This window comes from Aquarana catesbeiana, linkage group LG02 (genome assembly GCF_042186555.1).
Source record: "Aquarana catesbeiana isolate 2022-GZ linkage group LG02, ASM4218655v1, whole genome shotgun sequence".
Taxonomy (NCBI): domain Eukaryota; kingdom Metazoa; phylum Chordata; class Amphibia; order Anura; family Ranidae; genus Aquarana; species Aquarana catesbeiana.
In genome coordinates, this window is record NC_133325.1 from 778,067,977 (window position 1) to 778,094,151 (window position 26,175).

The following is a 26,175-nucleotide window of genomic DNA, read 5'->3' on the forward strand; positions in this document are numbered from 1 at the left end:
ATTTAAACCATGTCTTAAGCTGGCCATAAATGGGTATAATTTCAAATGAAAATTCTAACAGTTTATGTGGTTTTCGTTCGATAAAGTCCATTCATTCCAAAATCAAATGTTAAAAGTAAATAAAATCTTTAAAACAAATATTCGAACATGTGGTCAGGAGGGCACAATGCTTCATATTTGGTGGTCATGGCCTAGGGCCCAACGACCCTGGACAAATGTCTACACCAGGGTTCCTCAACCAGGGTACCATGAAACCCTAAGGTTCCTCAAGAGATTGCCTGTGGTTCCTTGTGGGTTCCTCTGGAGGTTGTTAGGGGTTCCTCCAAAGGTTGATATGGGTTCCTTGAGGGTTCCTCCAGAGGTTGCTATGGGTTCCTTGAGGGTTCCTTCAGAGGTTGTTAGGGGTTCCTTCAGAGGTTGGTAGGGGTTTTTTGAGGGTTCCTTCATAGGTTGCTAGGGATTTCTCAAGGTTGCTAGGGGTTTCTTGAGGGTTCCTCCAGAGGTTGCTAGGGGTTTCTTGAGAGTTCCTTCAGAGGTTGCTAGGGGTTTTTTGTGGGTTCCTTCATAGGTTGCTAGGGATTCCTCGAGGTTTCTAGAGGTTTCTTGAGGGTTCCTCCAGAGGTTTCTAGGGGTTTCTTGAGGGTTTCTCCAGAGGTTGCTAGGAGTTCCTTGAGGGTTCCTTCAGAGGTTGCTAGGGTTTTTTTAAGGGTTCCTTTATAGGTTGCTAGAGATTCCTTGCGGTTGCTAGGGGTTTCTTGAGGGTTCCTCCAGAGGTTGCTAGGGGTTTCTTGAGAGTTCCTTCAGAGGTTGCTAGGGGTTTTTTGAGGGTACCTCCAGAGGTTGCTAGGGGTTTCTTGAGGGTTCCTCCAGAGGTTGCTAGGAGTTCCTTGAGGGTTCCTTCAGAGGTTTCTAGGAGTTTCTTGAAAGTTCCTCCAGAGGTTTCTAGGGGTTCCATGAGGGTTCCTCCAAAAGTTGCTAGTTGTTCCTTGAGCAATTTCTTCCTCAGATAACGCACGCTTTGCATGCTTTTGAGTGTTTTTGTACGTTTGGTTGTGCATTTTTCCGCTCAATTGCAATAATTAAATAAAAATAAATAAAAGAATAAATAATTATAAATAACAATAAAAATAATAATAATACATAGAAATAAAATAAATGATCCACAAGCCCTAACTCCAAGCCCTAATCCTAACCCCTAACGTTAATATTAATCCCTAACCCCTAACCCTAATATTAACCCCTAACCTAACAAAAAAATAAAAAGTAACAAAAATAAAATAAATAACAAAGGAAAAAAAATACATTAACTCCTAACCCTACCCTCTAACAAACAAATGAATAAATACAAATAATTAAAAATCTGAAAAAGATACAGTAGCAGCAAATGATGAAACAAATTATACATTTCTCTGTTGGCTAATAAAAAAAACAAAAACAAAGCAGAAAAACCCTTTAAAAACGCTGTACAGAAACACTCAAAAACACATAACCGCACGACAAAATGCCCAAAAAAGGGCTCAGGTGAGAATGCAGCCTTGGCGAGGGATCCAAAAAGATCCCAGAATCCATTACTTCACCACAAAATTTGTGGGCTTGCATTCAGAGAGATTTCAGTGTATTTGTCTTAAAACTTTGGCTTGTGGCACTGCAAGGCAACATTAAAAATAAACAAAACTAAAAAAACAAAAAAAAAAAGAAGCAATACAAGCAATATTAACTGCGAAAATGTTTTTTTTTTCTTTTGCTAAGATGCGAATCATCTCCATAGAGAATAATTGATCTTTTTCTCCTCCAGCATTTTGGAGCTTCATTTTGGAGGTGTGAATGGGGCCTAAATGCTCTCCAAAGATTATGTAATAATGTCCTCTGTCTCCTCTCTCTGCAGAATGCCGGATAGTGAAGAGCATGACCCTACCCTCTGGATCCCTGCCGATGAAGCTGGTCAGTCTGGAGGAGGCACAGGCCAGGAGTCTCTCCGCCACTCACCCGGCCAGAAAGGAGAGACGGGAAAACAGCTTACCCGAGATTGTACCGGTCAGCGGGACCTTATTCCACACAGTCATCGATCCACCAGAAAACAAGTAAGTTTCATGAGCGTGCAACACTAAGGGCTCGTTCACACTTGCTTCAAAATGTGGCATTGGACATGCATGTTTTAAGCACTCTGAATGTCAATCACAGCCCCTGTCCTTAAATAAAATTGTTAGCTTACAGTCCTGTTCACACAATGCATTTGCTTCGCTTCGCTTAAAAAATTATTCCCCATGTTGCTTTCTTGGTGCTTCAAAGTGTCTCCAAAGCCTCCATAGAAGTCTATGACAACGCTCGCTAACAGCACCTGCAGCTTTCGAGGGGCTTTTATTCAGTGTTAGCTTCGCTTTGTTTTGGAGGTATTGCAGGTATGAGATATCCCAGGATGCACTGGGAAACCAACAAGCGAACCAGAAAGATGCCATCAGCAATCACTTCCAGTTCATGTGTATATATTCTGAGGAGTGTCTGGTGCAGACGTCACCTCTGGTGTGTGGCATGGAGCAGCAGGAAGGTGAGCGGGGTCCAGACTGGAGCGGAGCAATTAGCAGATGGCACACATGGTGTGTAACATGGGAAAGCTATACCGGAAGGTGAGCAAAGACCGGAGAGATAGGACTGAGCAGTGGAGGAACAGTGGAGGATCAGCAGAGCTGGGGGTCCGTGGTAAGAAAAACTAGCCGTGTCACACATGGTGCACAACGTGGAAGCAATACAGCGAGAGGGGAGGATCAGCAGAGCTAGGGATACTATTGAGCAGGAGATCAGAAGAGCTGGGGGTACTACTGAGTGGGGCATCAAAAGAACTGGGGGATATTACTTAGTGGGAGATCAGCAGAGCTGGGAATATTACTGAGTGGGAAATCAGCAGAGCTGGGGGTTCCACTGAGTGAGGCATCAGCAGAGCTGGGGGTACTATTGAGTGGGGGTTCAGCAGAGTTGGAGGTACTACTTAGTGGGGCATCAGCAGAGCTAGGGGTAATACTGAGTGAGGCATCAGCAGAGCTGGGGGTACTATTGAGTGGGGGATCAGCAGAGCTGGGGGTGCTACTGAGCAGGGGAACAGCAGAGCTGGGGGTACTACTGAGTGGGGCATCAGCAGAGATGGGGGTGCTACTGAGTGGTGCAGACGTCACAAGGACTGAGCAGCAGCAGATCAGCAGAGCTGGGGGACCTTAGCAGGCGAAAGTGGCACACATGGTGCACAATGTGGGGGCAATACAGCAAGAGGTGAGTGAGGACCAGATTGAGAGGAGGATCAGCAGAGCTGGGGGTACCGATAAATGGAGCATCAGCATAGCTGGGGGTACTACTTAGTGAGGCATCAGTAGAGCTGGGGGTACTATTGAGCGGGGGATCAGCAGAGCTGGGGGTACTACTGAGAGGGAGATTAGCACAGCTGGGGATACTACTGAGTAAGGCATCAGCAGAACTGGTGCTACTACTGTGTGGGGCATTAGCAGAGCTTGGAGTACTACTAAGTGGGGCATCAGCAGAGCTGGGGGTACTACTGAGTGAGGGATTAGCAGAGGTGGGGGAAATAATGAGTGGGGGATCAGCAGAGATGGGGGTACTACTGAGTGAGGCATCAACAGAGCTGGGGGTAATACTGAGCAGGGGATCAGCAGAGCTGGGGGTACTACTGAGTGAGGCATCAGCAGAGCTTGGGGTTACTACTGAGCGTGGAATCAGCTAAGCTGGGGTAATACTGAGTGGGGGATAAGCAGAGCTGGGGGGTACTACTAAGTGGGGCATTAGCAGAGCTAGGGCTAATACTGAGCGGGGGATTGGCCGAGATGGGGGTATTACTGAGCGGGGAATCAGCTAAGCTGAGGATACTACCGAGTGGGGCATCAGCAGAGATGGGGGTACAACCGTTGCGGCGCAACACCATTCAGTTGACTAGGCTGTCTGTAGTGGGCGGGGGGATCATTTTCGAATTGCCACCATGCCATGTGTACACTCCGCTCTCTTTGTTGCTTAAGGGGGGGGGGCAGTTTGTTTTTACACCCCCCCCCCCAAAAAAAAAAAAAAAAAATTGTCACATTTTACTGTCCGCCAACTGCAAGTGTAAACTTTGAATTAGATGCGGCACCGTCAGGGCTGTGAACTATTGGATCCACCAAGGGACATCGGAAAACCAGGGTCACCTTTAGCAAACAAGGCGTGTGCCGATGTCTCTTCTCCATTGTGTGGAGTATGTGAGGAATGTCTATGAAGTCCTCCTCGGTGGAATGTGTTGTTGTACGCGGCTGAGATTCCTCCCGATAATGGAAGTGTGTTTACCTGGATTGGCACACGCCGAGATCTTATCACACCTGGGATGAGGGCGGCTTGTCACCGGCTGATGGAACCATCTGTGGCTCCAGAACAATGGCCGGCCAGGCCCGGCCCCAGACGTCACAACTACTGGAAGCTCCGCTCTGCGGGAGAACTGATAACATCCGCTGTAGAACCTTCTCCTGATCTCCAGATATGGGGGCTTGTTTACCTGCCAGATGGTTTGCATTTCTGTCCATCCAGACCTGAGATGTAAACAGCTCTGGCAGACTGCACTGTCAGTACAGAAGACCTGATTTTTTTTTTTCTCTGCCGCCGCTCAGGTTTCCTTCCCGCTCCTCCCCCATCCTCTGATTGGACAGTGAAAGGAAAAGCAGCACACTGATCACTCCATCCCTCTGATTTCTTCTCCTACCAGCGCGTTCTTTGCTCTGATGATGTATTAATGATTACAGAGCTGTAAAATTCACATCAATAAAAAAATAAAATAAATAAATAAATTGCTTAAAATAAATGTAAATAAATAAATAAAATAAATAAAATGCTTCAAATAAATACGTACATAAATAAACGGTTTCAAATAAATGAAATAAATGTAAATATATAAATAAATAAAATGCTTCAAATAAATGAAAATAAATAAATAAATAAATAAATGTTTCAAATAAATAACTAAATCAATAAAATGATTCAAATAAATGAAAATATATACATAAATAAATAAAATGTTTCAAATAAATGAAAATAAATAAATAAAATGCTTCAAATAAATGAAAATAAATAAATCAATAAAATGATTCAAATAGATGAAAATATATACATAAATAAATAAAATGTTTCAAATAAATGAAATGCTTCAAATAAATGAAAATAAATACAATAAATAAATAAATAAAATGCTTCAAATAAATGAAAATAAATAAAATAAATCAATAAAATGCTTCAAATAAATGTAAAAATACATACATAAATAAATAAATACATAAATAAAATGTTTCAAATAAATAAATAAAATGCTTAAAAAAAGAAAATAAATACATAAATAAGTAAATAAATAAATACAATGCTCCAAATAAAAATGAAAATAAATACATAAAAAAATAAATAAATAAATAAGATGCTTAAAATAAATGAAAATAAATAAATAGATAAATAAAATGTTTCAAATAAATGAAATTAAATCAACAAATACAAATACTTTTTTTTTTTTTATATCTGCCTGGAGTTCAGCTTTAAATGGGTTGTAAAGGTATGTGTTTTTTCACCTTAATGCATCCTATGCATTAAGGTGAAATAACACCTGGCACCCCCCCCCCCCCCTCAGCCCGCCCATTGGCTCCCGCTACTGTCGATCAAATCCAATGACGCGGGTTCCGGGGGGGGGGGTGAGTCCTGCATTCGGCCTCTATGGATGCCATAGGCGTCTTCACACCCTAATCACCCTGTGCAGAACAGATTCCCCCTCCTTCCCCCCCAACCCCAGCGCTGCCACCTTCCCTCTTCTCCTATCCCCCCAGCTGTTGCTGCAGATTGTTTTAGGGTGAGTGCGTGAAGGGCCAGTAAATATTTAATTTACCACCCCATCCCTTTCTGAATGAACATCGTGAGTGATTGGTAGTGTGTGTTTGAGCTTTGGGGTGCACACCCTAATTCCATAGGCTGCGCACACCTATGATGGACACCAAATGCTGGACTCGGGAGCGCGCCCGCATATTAACCTCCTTGGGATGGTGCCTCTGCAAGGGGGTTATCTAATGCGGGGAGGAGCCGCAAGAACCGCCGAGGGACCCCAGAGATGGATGTTCGGGGCCACTCTGTGCAAAACGATCTGCACAGTGGAGGTAAGTATGATATGTTTGTTATTTAAAAAAAAAAAAAAAAGATCCAGTATCACTTTAAGTACACTATGTTCACTATGTTACCAAAAGTATTGGGACGCCTGCCTTTACACACATGAACTTTAATGGCATCCCAGTTTTAGTCCGTAGGGTTCAATATTGAGTTGGCCCACCCTTTGCAGCTATAACAGCTTCAACTCTTCTGGGAAGGCTGTCAACAAGGTTTAGGAGCGTGTCTATGGGAATGTTTGACCATTCTTCCAGAAGAGCATTTGTGAGGTCAGGCACTGATGTTGGACGAGAAGGCCTGGCTCGCAGTCTCCGCTCTAATTCATCCCAAGGGTGTTCTATCGGGTTGAGGTCAGGACTCTGTGCAGGCCAGTCATGTTCCTCCACCCCAAATTCGCTCTTCCATGTCTTTATGCTCCCTGGATACATGAAAATAAACAAACAAACAAATAAAATGAATAAAATATTGGGGGGGGGGGGGTATCGGTGGCGCTAGCAGTTGAGCTTACGGGTGCTCAGGCAACAACATAAGCAGATATATAGGAGCAGGCTTTGGAGCAGCCTCTGGTCTCTTTCCTCCTGAAGCCTAGCTGGCCAGGGTTGTGCTAAGAAGCAGAGCTGTGTAAATTTCAGGATCTGCATGGACAGAAAGACAACTCCTCCTGCATGTATAACCGCTTTGCTTACAGACAGCAGCAACGTCCCCCCGATCGACTTCTTCAGCATTTCATTTCACTAAAAAAGGGCCTTTTTCTAGTAGTTTTAGGAAAGTCTTTTTTTTAAGTGGCATTTAACATTCTTTAAAGGGCCGAAGTAGTCCGTCCCCCTCCCAAATACTTTTATTTTATTTTTATTTTTAAAAGCAGAAAAAATGCCCACATAGCTCCTTTTTTTGTGGGACAAAAGTCATGGATAGGGAAGGGAACAGAGACGGTGAAAAGCTTTTATTGGCTCATGATTGACACCCTATTGGTGAATATAGTGCTAGCCTGCCATCTAGTGTTCAGATCGTAGAACTACAGTCAGGTTTTTATTTTTATTTATTTTTTTAATTTTATATATTACAGACTTATTGATTGTATCCATTTTTATACCATTATACACAGTGCCATCCACATCTGTCCCTCCGGTGTCCCCACCAACTTACATACACAGAGAGACAGAAGGAGTAAATACAAACTAATTGCAGGCTGTGCCAAGGAATTCACTTTCTTGCCAGCCAAAAATCCATCTACGTGGTGGTTGCAGTCTCTCTGACAAGGTAGAAAGGCCTAAGGCCCACCCTAAGGCCTGTTTTTGCGCGATTTTCTGCTCAAATGAAAAAAAAAACAAATTTTTTCAATAACAATAAAAAAAAGTAATATAATAATAATAATAATAATAATATATGAATAAATAATAATATTAATAATAATATATGAATGAATACATGTAAAATAAATACACAAATAACTAAAAATCATCATAAATGAGTAAATAATAATTAACCCCTAACCTTAAAAAAATATATTAAATTAATTATTAATAATACTAATAATATTATTTATAATAATAATAATAATAAACACCCAAACCCGAACAAATAATAAATTAATTAATTAATAATAATTATGTCTTTTTTGTTAGGGTTAGGGAATTTAGTTATTATATTATTATTATTTTTTTTTTTTTAAGGGTTGGGGGTTAAAATTATACTAAAGTCTGTTTTATTTTTTATTTTTTTTATTTTTAGTTAAAAATAACAAACATGTCATACTTACCTGTGGTTCTGCAGTGGTTTTGCACAGAGCAGCCCGGATCCTCCTCTTCTCGGCTCCCTCTTCTGTGATCCTGGCCCCTCCCTCCTGTTGAGTGCCCCCGCAGCAAGCAGCTTTCTATGGGGGCACCCGAGCTTAGTCACAGCTCCGTGTGTCCATTCAGACACCATTACCATCACTTTAAGGTTAGGGGTTAAAGTGGTTGTAAAAGCACAAGGTTTTTTTACCTTCATGCATTCTTTGCATAAAGGTAAAAAACCTTCTGTGTGCTTCCTCCTTAGACGTATGTTAGCCCCTTACATATGCAGGTTCTGCTTCCTCCTTAGACGTGTGTTAGAACCCACAGTGTATTGACCAGATATAGCTATAGAAGCCAGAGCGGAGACCCAAAGTTTTCATTTAGGTTCAAAGTGATGGGACGGGTTAAAAACTCAAATCACTTTTTTTTTCTCCCAATACAAGCCGGCACCCGAGGTATCCACAATATTCCTTCCAAATATTTATCTGCAACAACTCTATAGGGGGTATTTATAAGAAATTCTCAGAGCTATTCATCCTTGGAAACTGCATGTAAATTTATTCGTTACTAGGTTGTTAGTTTTTTCTCTCTAGGTCGAATGTTCTTCATTGATGAGAATAGTTTAAATCATGAAAAAACTAAATAATGGCCACTAGATAGAGCTGATGAGCAGAAGAAATACTACACTAGGACTTTCAGCTCCACCTAGTGGCCATCATGCAGTATTTTCATGAGTCATGCAAGTCTTATGAAGGAAGGACATCTGAGCTGTAGAGAAAATATCCCAGTAACATTCGATTTGGCCAGCATTTGCATAGAACAGATGTTTTTTTTTTCCTTTTGTTATGTATCTTTACCATGATGTATTTCCAGTTGTTTATTCTATGTTTTCAGTTTTTAATCATTTTCTAATAAATACTTTTTAAATACTTTATTGTTATACTATTTTAAATGTCTGTAAAGTCCCATCCCCAGGGGATTTTTCGCTTTCCATGTATACAGGGATGTGGCATGTCAGGGAGTAATAATCACCAATCTCCTTCTATTCCTCTCTCTCTCTCTCTCCCTCTCCCCCTCACCCCCTCTCTCTCATCCCCTCTCCCTCTCTCTCTCTCTCTCTTTTCCTCTCTGTCTCTCTCTCTCTCTCACCCCTCTCTCACTCTCTCTCACCCCCTCTCTCTCTCTCACCCCCTCTCTCTCTCTCCCTCCCCCTATCTACCCCCTCTCCGCCCCCCTCTCTCTCATCCCCTCTCTCTCTCCCTCTCTCTCCTCCTCCCCCCTCTACCCCACCTCTCTCCGCTCTCTCTCACCCCTCTCTCTCTCCCTCTGTCTCTCACCCCCTCTGTCCCCCCCCTCTCTTTCACTCCTCTCTCTCTCACCCCTTCTCTCTCCCTCTTCCCCTCTCCACCCCACCTCTCACCCCTCTCTCTCACCCTGCCTCTCTAACCCCCCCTCTCTCTCTCACCCCCCTCTATCTCTTTCTCCCCCTCTCTCTCACTCTCTCTCACCCCTCTCTCACTCTCTCTCTCCCACCTCACCCCCCTCTCTCTCTCCCTCCCTCTATCTAGCCCCTCTCCGCCCCCTCTCTCCCCTCTCCGCCCCCCCTCTCTCATCCTCTCCCTCTCTACCCCACCTCTCACCTCTCTTTCTCACCCCCTCTCTCTACCCCTCTCTCTCTCTCACCCCTTCCCCTCTCTACCCCACCTCTCGCCCCTCTCTCTCTCCCCCTCTCTCACCCCCTTCCCCTCTCCACCCCACCTCTCGCCCCCCTCTCTCTCCCCCTCTCTCACCCCCTTCCCCTCTCCACCCCATCTCTCTCTAACCCCTCTCTCTCCCCCTTTCTCTCTCACCCCCCTCTCTCCCCCCTCACCTTCTCTCTCCCCCCCCTCTCTCACCCCCTCTCTCTCCCTCCCCCCACTCCCTCTCTCTCCGCCGCTCTCTCTCTCTCCCTCTCAACCCCCCTTTCTCTCTCACTCCCCCTCTCAATTGTACCTGCGGTTTCACAGGACAAATATCTCTGCAAATTGTTTGTAATTACTTGGTATTTAGGTATGCGCTCGCTGAGACTGAGGGGTCAGGATTGTCCCTGCACGTCTGACAGTGCCTATGGCCAGCTTGCCCTGAAGAGTATCAATCTCCATACACAATGCCTTTTATCTTAAGATCTAAATAGTAAATAAAGGATTCTGCATGCCTAGTTTTGAATAGCCCAGAGCAAAAATGACAAAATGATGAAGCATTAAGGAAGCTGCACCGAGGACTTTGCACAGATACTGATGCAGCAATTGATGTCTCGGCGAGGGATGGAGGTGGATGCGTCGTTTTACTCGTCGTGTTCTGGAAGGTCAGTGAAGAAGGACTTGTAAAGAGCGTAGGAGGACAACAGGCGAGGACGTCCTTGAGGTTTTAATGGTGTCTTTCAAGAGTTCACGTTGAGAAAAGTAACTGGAATAATGGGAGATACAAAAGGAACATTTTGTTACTTCTATAGAATATCCATGTGACATCATTCTTCATCTCCCCTCTATGGAGAGCATTCGGGGATTCATCAGATGGCATCTTCTTTGTTTCATATTGTTGTTACATCTCCTAGTATTTAGGCTTGGTTCACATCTATGCATGTCAGAAACATGCGCAAAATGACGTGCTTTTCTGACATGCACAGAAACGCACTGCTCTTTAGCAGGCCCGCGGGGGGGGGGAGATGCAAATTATTGTTGATGACACCCTAATGCATTGGCAGCAGCAAGGTTTTCATGTGCGGCACCATGCCAATCAGTGCAGCACGATTTTACAAAAGGGTCGAGGACATCCTTCCCACGCGTTTCTTGTGCATGAAGCAGCCCAATAAAATGAATGGGCTTCCCTGCGCGCGGTGCGTCCGCGCACCCCCCTAGATGTGAACCAAGGCTCAGTCAAATTCTTCTAATGAATGTAACATCTGCTCCAGATCTGTGGGGGAAATCAAAGATCTGAGGCCCCAAAAATGTAAAATGTGGGCAAAACTGACCAGACACCATCTGACGGAAATGTATATACATTTTGTGTACATTTTTTTTATTATGGAGGGAACATAAGAAATTAGTAGGTGGAGCTCTCATCGCCCATTTCAGGCTCCGCTTTTCTGCTTTTCTGAAAAAGGATTTTCCCTCCCAGTCTTCCTTTCTGGCTAATTTTTCACATGGTTCTTTATGAAGCTTTAATCAGACAGAGATAGGGAGAGGGTCTGAAAGTAAACAGCTGCTGCTATGATCTCCCTTTAGAATGCCCAGAGTGCTCTATAAATTGTATCATGACTTAACCCTCTATTAAATGTTTGTTTTTAAAGCAAAGCTTTTTATTCTTTTTTGAATTATAGTTACATAGTAGGTGAGGTTGAAAAAAGACACAAGTCCATCAAGTCCAACCTATGTGTGTGATTATATGTCAGTATTACATTGTATATCCCTGTATGTTGTGGCCGTTCAGGTGTTTATCTAATAGTTTCTTGAAACTATCGATGCTCCCCGCAGAGACCACCGTCTGTGGAAGGGAATTCCACATCCTTGCCGCTTTTACAGTAAAGAACCCTCTAAGTAGTTTAAGGTGAAACCTCTTCTAATTTTAATGAGTGGCCACGAGTCTTGTTAAACTCCCTTCTGCGAAAAAGTTTTATCCCTATTGTGTGAATTAAAGAGGAACTTCAGTCCTCTCTGTACTGGTCTTTCCACCCGGCACCGCCATTATGGCACACACGCCGATTTGACCCCACTAACCATTAGAAAATCAAACAAATGTTCTTAAAAATGTAAAATTCCATATTAAGTTCTACTAGTGTATAGCGAGCTTAACAGTGTGGGTGGAGAAATCTCCTCTGCCGGCCATTGTATTCAGGTACCCACTGATTTCATGGCTGGTGCTGCCAAACAGTGACTTTATCGTTTTCAACCCAATTTTAAAATCCACTTTTGTTGAACCCCCTGGTGTCTACACAGCTACACCCACAGTGCCACCCACAGGCAGCTCCAATTTCAACCAGTCCTGCAGGTGTCTTCCAAAACTCAAGCCTTCAAAGGCCAGCTTAAGCCAGAGGAGCTACACCACCCCCTTCCCTTATCCTAACCAATGCAGAGCCAAATAGATTTTCAATTAGACAGTAGATGCCAAAAAGCAATCACCGAGTTTAATATTTAAATCCCCCCCCCCCATGTCTTTTCAGGAGAAAACTGTCCACGAAGTCTAAGAAATGGAAATCCATATTTAATCTGGGCCGCTCCGGAACTGAATCCAAATCCAAATTAAGCCGTAATGGGAGTGTGTTTGTTAGAGGACAGAAAGACATGGGAGGTAAGTGTGCTTTCTCTTTTCTTTCTGTTGGGTTATTCCCCGAATGACCTCACACCCTCACCATGGTCGGCAAAAATCTATTGTAGGACTTTCTAGCAGTGTCAGTGTTAGCTGGGGCCACCTATTCTTTATGTATTTGGCCCACCCAACAACAACTGTGCATTGCTAAATATGCCAACATTTAAAGTGATTGTAAAGTCTCTTTTTTTCTCTTCTAATAATAACAAACATGTCATACTTACCTCCCTTGTGCAGTTGGTTTTGCACAGATCAGCCCAGATCCTCCTCTTCTCGGGTTCCTCTTCGGCTCTCCTGGCCCCTCTCTCCCGTCAAGTGCCCCCACAGCAAGCAGCTTGCTATGGGGGCACCCCGAGCCGAGTCACAGCTCCGTGTGTCCAGACACGGAGCCCCAATTCGGCCTTGCCCCCTCTCTCTCCTGATTGGCTAACTGACTTTGATTGACAGCAGCGGGAGCCAATGGTGCTGCTGCTGTGTCTCAGCCAGTCAGGAAGAGAGTCTCGGACAGCCGAGGAACTCGTGGACATCGCTGCAGAGAGAGGGGGCTCAGGTAAGTATTAGGGGGTGCTGGGACGGCTGCTGTACACAGAAGTTTTTTTTATCTTAATGCATTGAATGCATTAAGATAAAAAAATCTTCTGACTTTACAACCCCTTTAAGATTAACACTAAATATATAGTAGAAAAATCAAGCCGGCTACTCAGTGTCATCCATGAAATTAAAATCTTTATTGGCCACATGTAGAAATACATCTGTGACAAGCTAACGCGTTTCGGCTATAGCAACCTTCCTCGTGGCTATGCCGAAATGCGATGCCAATAAAGATTTGCATTTTATGAAGGATATCGATTAGCCGGCTTGATTATACTACTATATGTTTAGAGTTAGTCTTACATGTTGGCATATTTACTACTAGTTCTTCTATTGGAGTGTGGAGGCACTGCAGCCAGAGCACCGGTTCCTAGCCATAAAATGCAGCTGAGCGTGGGTATTGTTTTCTCCTCATAACTCTAAATATATATCTTTGCAGAAAAAGCTACGATCCGACCTGCCAAGAGTATGGATTCCCTGTGCTCTCTTCCTGTAGAAGGTCAGTATATTTCTCACTCGTGAACATAAAACTATTGTACAAACCTGGAAAATTCACACTCTGCATATGATGGCAAAAAAAAAAAACTGACACGGGTTATTACCCTTGCTTGTTGTATCCAAACTGGAAAAAAGTTTTGACTTAAGTTCTACTTTAACATTGTATATTCACTTTAAATTCAGCCGCATTTTTTGCAAGTTTACTTGTATTGTACTCTCTGGATAAATGTATTTATTTATTTCAGGTACTTATATAGCACTGTCAATTTACGTAGCGCAGCATTTGTCATTTAGGGGACTATTTTCTAAAAAAAAAAAAAAAAAAAAAGAAAGAAAATTGCTGGATGAATGCTACAAGAATTCACCTTGTCATTACAAATTGTGACCGTATTTTGTTTAATACGGTGATTGTATTTGTACTGTCTACCCTCAAGTTGTAAAGCGCTACGTAAACTGTTGGCGCTATATAAATCCTGTATAATAATAATAATAATAATTTCCTATGATCAGTAGCTCCATCTAGTGGCCATAATGCAGTATCCACTTGCCAACCCGCCACAGGGTGGCACGTACAGGCAAAATCACGTACATGTACGTAATTTTGCATGCACCCCCCCCCCCCCAATCCCTCCCCGTGCGCACCTGTAGCCCAGTGACCACATGATTACAATGTCAACATACACTATATTGTCAAAAGTATTGGGACACCTGCCTTTACACACACATGAACTTTAATGGCATCCCAGTCTTAGTCCGTAGGGTTCAATATTGAGTTGGCCCACCCTTTGCAGCTATAAGAGCTTCAACTCTTCTGGGAAGGCCGTCCACAAAGGTTTAGGAGTGTGTCTATGGGAATGTTTGACCATTCTCCCAGAAGCGCATTTGTGAAGTCAGGCACTGATGTTGGATGGGAAGGCCTGGCTTGCAGTCTCCGCTCTGAATCATCCCAAAGGTGTTCTATCGGGTTGAGGTCAGGATTCTGTGTAGGCCAGTCCAGTATCTCCACCTCAAACTCCCTCATCCATGTCTTTATGGTCCTTGCTTTGTGCACTGGTCCAAATCATTTGGTGGAGGGGGGGGGTTGTATGGAAAAATATCTGCACCTGGAATTCCTCTTTAGGTCCATCATGTTGAGAATGCAAGGAGGTCAGAGGTTTTGACTTCACTGGCTGCATACTTGGTCATTGATTCAGAAAGTACTGAAGCCAAAGACAGCCAGGCAGCTAGCATTTTTAGAAGGAGGCCAGCCCCATAGTTGCCTCTTGAAAATGTTGGTAATAAAGGGAGCTTGAACTGCTTTAGGACTTCAGAAAGCACTGCATAACATTCAACTCTAACAAGAAAATCTAACGACAGAGGAGATGAGTTATATTTCCGGGTAATGCGGTTGCCCCGTCAGCAGGGTGATGTACAGCATATCGTATGGCAGCTTTATAATCCATGTTTCTAAAGCTGCTGCGGGCAGTGATTGATTTGATAGCTATATATCACCATGGGCTTGTTTTGCGTAGAAATGAAATATAATAGAAATGTCATCTCGATGTTGGTTTCTTAGGACAATCAATAATTTATATTACACATAGAGAATATACAGTCCAACACCCAAATGTTGAGCAAAATGCATCAAATAATCATAAGATGTAAAAAACATTTATAGCAAAAATGGTTTCATAAAGCAAAACTCCAGCCCAAAAAATGCATTTAAAATCCTTTTTTGTGATTGTACACTATATAGGTAAATATTTTTGGAACGCTAATCATGTTATCTACACTATATGACCAAGAGTATGTAGACACGCCTCTGAATGAATGAGTTCAAGTAATTCTAATGAAGAGTACTGGCTACGGCATGCAAAGACATTGTGCGTATCCAGTCTTGTGGAAACAGTTCGGGTTAGACCCTTTTTTGTTCCCCCATGAATATCCCCCTCTGTACAAAGATAGCTCCATAAGGACATGAGTTTGTTGTGGAGGAACTTGAGTTGTCTGCACCAATCCCTGATCTCAACCCTACTGAACACCATCCATAAAGACGTGGTTTAATGAGCTTAGTGTAGAGGATCTTGAGTGGCTTCCATAGAGACATGACCTCAACCCTACTGATTGCCATCCATAAGGAGATGGTTTGGTGAGTTTGGTGTAGAGGAGCTTGAGTGGCCTGCATAGAGTCCTGACTTCAACCTTACTGATCACCATCTATAAAAACATTGTTTGATGAGTTTGTTGTGGGGGAACTTGAATGGCCTTCACAGAGCCCTGACCTCAACCTTATTAAATACCATCCATAATCACATGGTTTGATGAGTTTAGTGTGGAGGAGCTTGAGTGGCCTTCATAGAGCCCTAACCTCAACCCTACTGATTACCATCCATAAAGATGGGGCTTGAGGAGTTTGGTGTAGAGGAGCCTACTGAATACCATCCATAAAGATGGGGCTTGAGGAGTTTGGTGTAGAGGAGCTTGAGTGGCCTCCATAGAGCCCTGATCTCAACCCTACTGATCACCATCCATAAAGACATGGTTTGATGAGTTTGTTGTAGGGGAGCTTGAATGGCCTTTACAGAGTCCTAACCTCATCCCTACTGAACATCTTTTGAATAAATTGGAACTCAAATTTTGAGCGAGGTCTTCTCATCCGACATCAATACCTGGCCTCACAAATATTCTTTTGGCTGAATGGACACACATTTCTACAGACACACTCCAAAATTTTGTGGAAGAACTTCCTAGAAGAGTTGGGGCTGTTGTAGCTGCAAAGGGGGCCAACCCCATACTAATGCCCATGGTTTTGGAATGGGATGGCCAACAAGATCATAAAGATGTGATAACCAGGTGTCCACAAACATAAACAAACTCAACCTAAACTATCATTCTAAGCCTAAAACTCAGCCCTAACAGTCAAACTTTCCTCTAATTCTAACCCTAAAACGTAACTCAGTCCTAACCCTAACAGTCAACCCTAATTATAACCCTCATCCGAAACCCTAACAACCAACCCTAACAGTCAACGTATCCTCTTATTCTGGACCTTCATCTGAAACCCTAACCCCAACATTCAATCCAAAAAATATTGTGGGAAGTGTAGGCAATACAAACACTGGCTTTTAACTGTCCCTACAGTAAAGTAACCCAGGATTTTTTTGAACAGTATATGAAAAGAACTTTCTCACTTTAGGTTTGAAGTAGGGGCTCCTATATAAGGTATTTCCATTTCAGAAGTCCATGACAGAGATTTGTGGTCAATTTTTGGTATTCCAATATTGGCTTTTTCCTTTTTATAACTTCTTCCTCCTCTCCTCCACTTCCCAATACACTTCATTCTACTCCAACCCATGCTACTTTGACCCCTCTTGTATTTTCTCAACTCCATTTCCCTTCACTCTTATCTGCGCTCACTCCAATCCCCTCCACTCCCATCTTTTTTCCACTCCATTTCCCTCCCCTGTCATTTACTCTCCATTTCCTTCCCCAGACCTCTCATCTTTCCTTCATCCCCTTCTGCTCTTTCTTGTCCTTTCCCATCCATCCTTCTCTTTACCCCAGTTCAGTCCTCTGCCTTCTTCTCTCCTCTCCACTCCAAGCCCTTCTCTTTTCCTTTCCTCTTTATTCTCTCCTGCTCTCATCTCCCATCTACTCCATTCTCTTTTTTTCTCACCATTACACTCTGTTCTGATCTACTCCTAACTCCGTTCTTCTCCCAGGTATCCTTTCCTATTTCATATCCATATTTTACAGGAAGCCCTTTCTGTTCATTATATAGTATATTGTATATAAATACTTTGATGTCCTCTCATGAAAATCCCAAACCTTTTTTTAAAGCCCAATTTGTGACTTTTCTCTACTCATATATCCTTTCACAGGTGAGGACGATAAAGGTAACCGACTCAAAAGGCATGTGGGCACTGGCGGGTTCTTCATACCGGTCCTCAAGTCCCGCGCAACTGGAACTGGCAGCACTTATGATGTCAGTAAGCAAGATAGCGAGTGGGATGGTGAAGAAGTAGCTGGGGCTGCAGGAGGTTCCAACCAAGACAAAGCCACAAAAATGTCTCAGGCAAAACAGCCACCAGAGCAGATGAAAGTTTTCAGAATCGGGGACGATTCTGAGAATGAGCAGAACTCTCCGAAAGGAAGGAAGGTGTTTTATAGTGCCAATGATGGCTCCTCTAAAGCTGGCTTCCCTGGAAGCCTGTTTCCTTTAGAAGCTTCTCCAAGACACCAAAGAAAAGCTTTGAACATCTCAGAACCGTTTGCAGTATCTGTTCCTCTACGCGTGTCAGCAGTCATCAGCATCAACAGCACTCCATGCCGAGCCAGCTCCAAGGACCGACCTCTTCTCTCCAGCCTGGAGGAACTGCCTCTACTGGAGCCTGACTCAGGGGCCAAATCTCCAGACTCAACTGGCAAATCTGGTCTTAAAACAGGATCTCGTTCTCCGGATGTAACTGAACCAGTCAAGAAACACGAGCCCAGGAGGCCTTGCCTAAAAGATCTAAGCCCGGACTTTTTTGAAGGTAAAAAAATATGTCCTCTGGCTTTTATGTATTAATTTGTACTTTTTTTAATAATTTTATATAACTACAATTGGTTTTGAATACATTTTTATATGGAAGCGATTCCATTAGATTTTTTTCCAGGGTTGGATTTAAGGTATCTCTATCAAATTTTTGGATGCTCCCTCATGTGGTTCATGTGATCTATGATATCACATGAGCTAGAGATGAGGAAACATGGTAAAGTGTCCTTGTGCTCAGCAGTGGTCCAGGCAGTTTCCATGTGTGGCTCTGTAGGATCACCTCAGTGCAATGATCCAGGCAGCTTCCATGTGTGGTTCGGTAGGATCACCTCAACCTTCACTGAGTGCGCTTCAGCATTTTGTGTGTTAGGTGTGGGAAAGCAGTAAGGTAGAGATGAGATTTGCACTGGGTGTCCGGGACCCATGTTTATGTCGCTGTAACAATTAACCTTTTACATTCACCATCTGCTGGCCATTGCCAAGCACTGCAGCACAGGTCTCTGCTGTGCTCTAACCTGCGCTATCAAAAAATTTCGAGCCTGTCTAAACCAAAAATGTTAAATATTAAAGCCTACCACTTCTTAGAGGTGGTACCTGCATTTGTTTTCTTTATTTCTTAGCTTTTTTTTCCTTTATTTTTACGTTAACCCTGTGACTAACCCACTTCCTGTCCCTGAGTGGCTACACTCACTCCTCAACTGTATCTATGAAGCAATAAGATTATTTTGTTTTCTGTTAAGCTCACAGTAAGTGACAATGGCATGGCATGGTATTTCTGTCAAGATCGACAGATATTTTTTGTACTTGTGTCAGGTCACCTGAGACCAGGTGACAGATGCACTCCGTGGAAGTCAGGAGTGCACCGCTAAGGTAGTGGACCCTAGGACTGACTGCTGCGGATTGAACCCTGGGAGGTTCAGGAAGCAGGTCTACTGGAACACTGACACAGATCCCACTGCGAGCTAGAGCATAGATTTCCCAGGGCGCGGAGTCTAAGAGCCAGCAGGTGTTCACCAGAGCCCCTAGTGGTGAGGATGGACTGCCCTGCAGTCTGGCTCCAGGTCGCGGCCCCCAGGGTCTCACAGCTCACGCTCACAGTAGACTACAGGAGAAGAGGTAGGAGGCAGCAGGCTGGAACAACAAGGAAAGTAAGGGATAAGCCAAATGTCGGGGCAACTAGCAGACAAGGATAAACATAACACACCAAAAGTCAGGGTCACAAGCAGACAGGGATAGTCGAGAACAGGCCAAGGTCGGTAACTGGAATCAGAGGTAGGAAACACAGCGAGTACACATGACAGCTAACACACAATGGTTGATCAGCACTGCTGGCTTGCAGTGCACAGGTTAATATAAGGTTCCCTGATAGGCGCTGGGGTGGAGCCATGCTTAGAGGAGAGGTTATAAAAGCAGTCAGGTGAGGGTCAGCTGGTCTCTAGAGATGAACACATGGAGACAGGTAAGCTGACAGACAAACTCTATCGCATAAACCATGACAACTTGTTGAAAATGTTACTATCCTGGGAAAATTGAAAACGAATGTAGTCGTCACATCTAAAGACCAGTAATCTACAATATGTTACATCTTTGTTCTTAGGTTAAGTTATCCTTTAATATACTGCAGCTTACCAGTCCTTGTGGTGTCTCCGCATTAGTCCTAGATGTGGTGGCTCTGCATTCCTTTTTCATGTTTTTCAGGCTAAGAAAATTCTCAGCGAGTACAGAAAAGACCTGTTAATCTTTCCAGAATTGGATTCTCCTTGCATATTCATGCACTGAAATTTCAAACAGTGTTATCTTCCTTCTGTAGTCTATTAATCCCCTTACCAGCCATTTAATGAAGATGAAGAGAGAGAGAGAGAGAGAGAGAGAGAGATTTTTGAAGTTGGTTCCCTCCATAGATACAGTGGAGTGAATGAATGTAGCAACCTGAGTACAGGAAGTACAGTGAGGGAAAAAAAGTATTTGATCCCCTGCTGATTTTGTACGTTTGCCCACTGACAAAGAAATGATCGGTCTATAATTTTAATGGTAGGTTTATTTTAACCACTTCCGGACCGCTGCACGCCGATATATACCCTAACCGTGAAGAGGAATATCGTTGTTATGGAAGCAGCTAGCTGCCATAACCCCGGTATCCTCTTCTTCGGGCGGCGGTCCGGTTTCCGATAATAGTGGTCTCTGCGGCGTATTCGTCGTGAGATCACTTTTATCGGTGGCGGGAGGGGGGCTCCCCTCCCGCCGCGCTCCGGTGACCTCTGCCGCTCGGCAGCGGCGTAGGTGATCAGGTCCTTCTGCTGGCTGGGTATGGAGACGAGTGAGGGGAAGATGGCCCCCCACCCGTCTTCATAGCATTGCAGGATGTAAGCGACGTCAAAATGTCACTTCCGCCCATAGCTCTATTTTTTTTTTTTTTTTTCCAAATGGCAAAATTCTTTATTGCATTTTAATGTAAATATGAGATCTCAGGTCTTTTTGACCCCACATCTCATATTTAAGAGGTCCTGTCATGCTTTTTTTTTTCTACAAGGGATGTTTACATTCCTTGCAGTAGGAATAAAAGTGACACAATTTTGTTTTTATTAAAAGAACAGTGTAAAAATAAAAAATAAAAGGTAAAATAAATAAGAAAAAAAAATGTTTTAAACGCGTCCCGTCCCGCCGAACTCACGCGCAGAAGCAAACGCGTATGTAAGTAGCGCCCGCATATGTATACGGTGTTCAAACCACACATGTGAGGTATCGCCGCGATCGTTAAAGCGAGAGCAATAATTCTAGCCCTGGACCTCCTCTGTAACTCAAAACATGCAACCTGTAGAATTTTTTAAACATCGCCTATGGAGATTTTTAAGGGTAAAAGTTTGTCGCCATTCCATTTTGAAGCGTGGCATGTTGGGTATCAATTTACTCGACGTAACATTATCTTTCACAATATAAAAAAAAAATTGGGCTAACTTTACTGTTGTCTTATTTTTTAATTCAAAAAAGAGTATTTTTTTTTTTAAAAGTGCGCTTGTAAGACTGATGCGCAAATACGGTGTGACAGAAAGTATTGCAATGACCACAGTCAAAGACCGTCAAGAGTTGTGCAGGTCAGCCAAACCCCACACATATATGTGGCCTTTCGGAAGTGGGCTTTTTTTCCGTGTGGCCGCATATATGCGCACCTCCCCTTGTGCTGGGGTCTCATAACGATCGGGACCCGGGACTGTCAGTTCCGGGTCACCTGATCGCTGTGATTGCCTCTTATTGGGTATCACAGTGATCATTCCCTGTGAGCCTGCCCCTGGGTACCTTCCTCTTAGGCCCCTTTCACACTGGGGCGGTGGGGGCGTCGGCGGTACAACAGCGCTATTTTTAGCGCTGCTGTACCGTCGTTCTTGCTGTGGTATTCGGCCGCTAGCGGTGCGGTTTTAACCCCCGCTGGCGGCCGAAAAAGGGTTAAAATCCCTCGTACAGCGCGGCTATAGCCGCGGTATTGCCACGGTATAGCCGCGCTGTCCCATTGATTTCAATGGGCAGGAGCGGTGAAGGAGCGGTGAATACACCGCTCCTTCCCCGCTCCAAAAAAGCGGTTTGCAGGACTTTTTTCACCGCCCTGCCTGCACACCTCGGGCTTTCACACTGAACAAACAGCGGAGGCTGTTTAGGGGCGGTTTTCAGGCGGTATTTTTAGCGCAATACCGCCTGAAAACCGCTCCAGTGTGAAAGGGGCCTTAGGGAGAGATGCCTTGTATCTTCCTCTTCTTGCAATAGAGGAATTGTAAACAAAGTGTGTAAAAATAAATAAATTAATGAAAATTAAAAATAAAGAGTAAAAAAATAAATTAAAAAATTAAGAAAAAAATTAAGAAAAAGATAACAAGATCAAGGTTGCCAGGGTCAGCATTTTTTGGGGTAGAATAAAATAAAATAAAAATGTAATTAGTATCAGTGTCATTTAGTAGGATAAAAAAAAATGTAAAATGCTTACCATTCTTTCTGGGCTGTACTACGGGTACAAACAACAACTAACATACACATACAGTATGTGCATGTGTAAGTGTGTGGTATTGCTGCAATTACCAGGAGGAGGAGAATTTATTTTGGGTTGTTCTCTGGTGGTAGGTTATGGTAGTAACAAGAAATATACAGCTAAATAACATTTTTACTATTTGGATCATAAAAAAAAATCAGGAGCAACCCACCTGGATGCACAAAGTAGCTGTGATGATATGTACGGTTTTACTAACACTTGTCAAACTTGCAAAATTGTGCTTAGGCATTTAGATTTGTTTTACCCTTAGGCATGAATGGGTTAAGTAATACTCAATGTTCAATTTTTACAGTATCCCGTGCTTCCTATCCCTACAAAAATTCATTGGGGGATAAATTCTTGACCATGGACAAAACACCAAATTTAGCACCACATCCCTGCGATAAAGAAGTATTGAAGTATTTATGGGATTTTTAAGCTGCATATACTAGTAAATAGATCAATAGGTAAAAAACTGATGTGGTACTGATGTGGTTCCCAACATGTTTCGCCCTCAACCTGGGCTTCCTCAGGGGATGCTGTCCACTTAGCCTTCCCAGGATCTAAGATAGATATATAAAACTGCAATCAATGAAAATTCGGGGATTCTGCAGGTGACCATAGGAGGCATTTAAGGACCAAAAAATACAGTTTGCAGAAACACGAAACACCCAGGGACACAGAGTTTCCAAAGCAGGACACTCGTATGTAGAAGTGAAGTCCTGCGAGTGTCCTGCTTTGGAAATACTGTGTCCTTGGGTGTTTCGTGTTTCTGCAAACCTTAGAACCTTTGGTCCTTAAATGCCTCCTATGGTCACCTGCAGAATCCCAGAATCTTCATTGATTGTAGTTTTATATATCTATCTTAGATCCTGGGAAGGCTTTTGTTTCTAAGTGGACAGCATCCCCTGAGGAAGCCCAGGTTGAGGGCGAAACATGTTGGGAACCACATCAATATTGCTGTATCCATAAGGACTGTACTACATGTACCTGCTGTAAAACAGTTTTTAAACATCTTTTTTTTTTTTACCAATGTTAAAATAAAGTGTTTTTCTTTTTAAATGTATCTCTTTGGATCTATTTACTAGTATATGCACCTTAAAAAATTCCATAAATACTTCAATACTACAAAAATTCTTTGTTCTTCAATAAAAACACAAAATAAAACCCCTAGTGGGAGAATGTTGGAAATGCTATGTGCCTGGCTGTGTGTGCTCTAGGAGGGGGAAACGGGACTCAATTGACCAGCGGCTCTTTCGGGGGGGTGCGCTACATAGATCGCTTTTTAAAAACATATGAAAACAATTTGCTTAACAATTGATTGCCTTTTGAGTTTCTACTGACCGATCATTTATTTTGCCTTGACAGAAGATAACAGGACTCTGACTCTGAAGGAAATCTTACTGGAAATGTCGCAGTTACCGGATATCCTACCAATCTCGGTGGCAGACAAGAAGCCGGTAGATTTTGTAGCGATCAATAAGTTACATGAAGCCATTGAATCGGAACCCAGCAAACCAGCAGAAGCTGATACAGCCAAGACCTCACCGGAGATTACCCCAACCAAGGACCTGCACAGCCAGTCCTCCAATGATCAGGTAAGCACCTTCATAGTGCCACCGCTTTTCACTAAGGCCTCATTCACACTGGGCTTTTAGCTCCGATGCATGTGGCTCCAGTGTTTAGGTGCTGCCCCACTTTTATGTATTTGGCTGTATTTTTTTGAACTGCATCAGATTATTATTGTTCTGTAGTATGCTGACATCTAATGGCAGTTTTGAGCTACTACAACTTGTTTACTTGTATCATTTGGTATCTCCCTTCGTACTCCCCTCCTGATTAGCGCTAGTTAGTTTAGTCCTAGCTAGACGATCCCTGTTTCTTTCATGTCGCTTCGGTCAGCGTTAGTACTGCGCGAAACAACCTGTATGTTCTTTCCTTTACTGGGTCTGGGGTGCGCAAGTGCGCCGCCGGCGACCTGCACCCGCTGTGATTGGACACATCGGGAGCCAATCGGTGGGTCCGATGGCCGCTGGGACCTGCCAATCGTTCAGTGGAGAGACAGAACTGCGTTCTGCCAATGTAAACAAGGCAAACCGCCGTTCTGTTAGAGAGGAAGAGAGAGAGATCTTGTGTTCCTGCTAATCAGGAACACAGATCTCTCTCTTCCTCCAGTTAAACCATCCCCCACAGTTGGCAAGCACTCCCTGGGAGCCCACTTAACCCTTTGATCGCCCCCTGATGTTAACCCCTTCCCTGCCAGTGTCATTAGTACAGTGACAGTGCATAATTTTAGCACTGATCACTGTATTGGTGTCACCGGTCCCCAAAAAGTGTCACTTAAGCCCCATACACACGATCTGATTATCGGACGAATGATCGTCCGTTTTTTTTTTTTTTTTTGCATGCTAATCTCACGTCGAATCTGATGAGTTTACTAAAGTCCCGAAAATTCGCATACGACAGAATAAAAATTTGGAAGTGATGTCATGTGTATTGCATTTTCGAACGATAGCAGTACCGACTAAACGAAAATCGTACGAACTGGCATCGTACGAAAAAAATTTCGGTGCATGTCCGATAGAATAATATCGGATGAACTGTCCTGATCGGCTCTCGAAAGCTCTTTACTAACGATCCGATTATCGTATGATCGATTCGAATGCGGCATTTTTCGTACGATTTTCGGATCGTGTGTACGGGGCATTAGTGTCTAAATTGGTCCGCCGCAATGTCGCAGTCCCGCTAAAAATCGCTGTTCGCCGCCATTACTAGTAAAAATAAAGATGCCATAAAAATATCCCACAGTTTGTAGACGCTATAACCTTTACGCAAACCAATCATTATATGCTTATTGCGATTTTTTTTAACCAAAAAATATGTAGCAGAATACATATCGGCCTAAACTGATGAAGAAATTCGATTTTTTACATTTTTTTATTGGATGTGTTTTATAGCAGAAAGTAAAAAATATTGTTCTCTTTTCAAAATTGTCGGTCTTTTTTTGTTTATAGCGCAAAAAATAAAAACCACAGAGGTGATCAAATACCACCCAAAGAAAGCTCAATTTGTGGGAAAAAAAGGCCAAAATTTTTAATTGGGTACAACGTCGCATGGCTGCGCAATTGTCAGTTAAAAGGGGGGTAAAGGGGGTAAAACCTTCCGTGGCTGAAGTGGTTAACAACTAATAATTGTCAGGTTTTTTATTTATTTTTTTTACATTTTATCAGCTGTCAGTAGGGGAGTCCCGCTGACAGCTGAAAGAACCGAGCCTAAAAGTATCAGTTTCAGGCATCGGAGCATTTGCACGGTTACCGATACCTGTGCAAATGCTTAATATCGGCACTGATACCAGTATCGGTGCAACCCTAGTAGGAATCAGAGGGCCCTGCTCCTATGAAATAGAACAGTTCAGGTGCAGGTGAAAGGCACAAGCATACCTCCTCCCAACTGTCCCGGATTTTGAGGGACTGTCCCGGATTTGGAACAAAGTCCCTCTGTCCCTCTTTCCTCCTCATTTGTCCCTCATTTTGGTCTGAGCTATATAGATGTATAAAAAAAGCACTTTTTATCTTTCAAAAAGTGTTTCCCAGTGCTAAACCTTTCATCCGATTTCTAAATTGATGCATTTGTAAACTTCAAAAGCCAATATAAAGTAATAGTAGTGGTTAGAATATAGCACTTGTGGGTTTAACTAATCATTTTTTTTGCGTAATTCTCCTTTAAGGGGGTGTGTCCTATGCCTACATACATTTGCTAATAGGTGTCCCTCATTCCCATCTCAAAAAGTTGGGAGGTATGACTAGCCCTGCCCCACATGCTTTCATTCTGGGAATTTGCCCCGGGTGCATTCTGTCCTAAACGTTCGTAGCACTTGGTGCACCATCCAGGCCCTCCAAGCCTCAGCAGCTGTCAGCCTATCATAGAGTTCAATAGGCTGCAGGTAGCGGGGCCTGGACGGTGCACCTGAGCCTTCTGCTCGCACCTAAATGCTGGAATTTCTAGAATATCTAAAGGTAACCCGCTACTAGGAAAGAACACCTTGAAAGTTCATCTGTTCACCTCCCTGCACTTCATTAAGCCTAGGGGGGGGGGGGGTATATAAGAGGCTGTACTTGCCTAACTCTCCACTTTGGCTGGCTCTGGTGTTGTTAGAGTTGCCACCTCATCCCTTTAAACCCGAACACATATGAATTACACAGGTTCTGAGGCTAATTAAATGCAGATAAGGCACCAAGTGAGTTTAATTACCACCTCAGCCACAGAACCTGCGTAAT

The 26,175-nt window shown here is 43.3% G+C and overlaps 1 protein-coding gene across 2 annotated transcripts in view; it reads left to right on the forward strand.

Annotated features, from left to right (window-relative positions):
- Positions 1–26,175, forward strand: part of ARHGAP31 (Rho GTPase activating protein 31) — a 322,286-nt gene that overhangs the window by 286,311 nt on the left and 9,800 nt on the right. For both annotated transcript variants that reach the window (XM_073617391.1, XM_073617390.1), the window contains exons 7-11: positions 1,886–2,081; positions 12,133–12,260; positions 13,309–13,368; positions 17,228–17,881; positions 23,267–23,496. In XM_073617391.1, the coding sequence (XP_073473492.1) occupies positions 1,886–2,081; positions 12,133–12,260; positions 13,309–13,368; positions 17,228–17,881; positions 23,267–23,496 (1,268 nt within the window). The remainder of the gene's footprint in view (positions 1–1,885; positions 2,082–12,132; positions 12,261–13,308; positions 13,369–17,227; positions 17,882–23,266; positions 23,497–26,175) is intronic.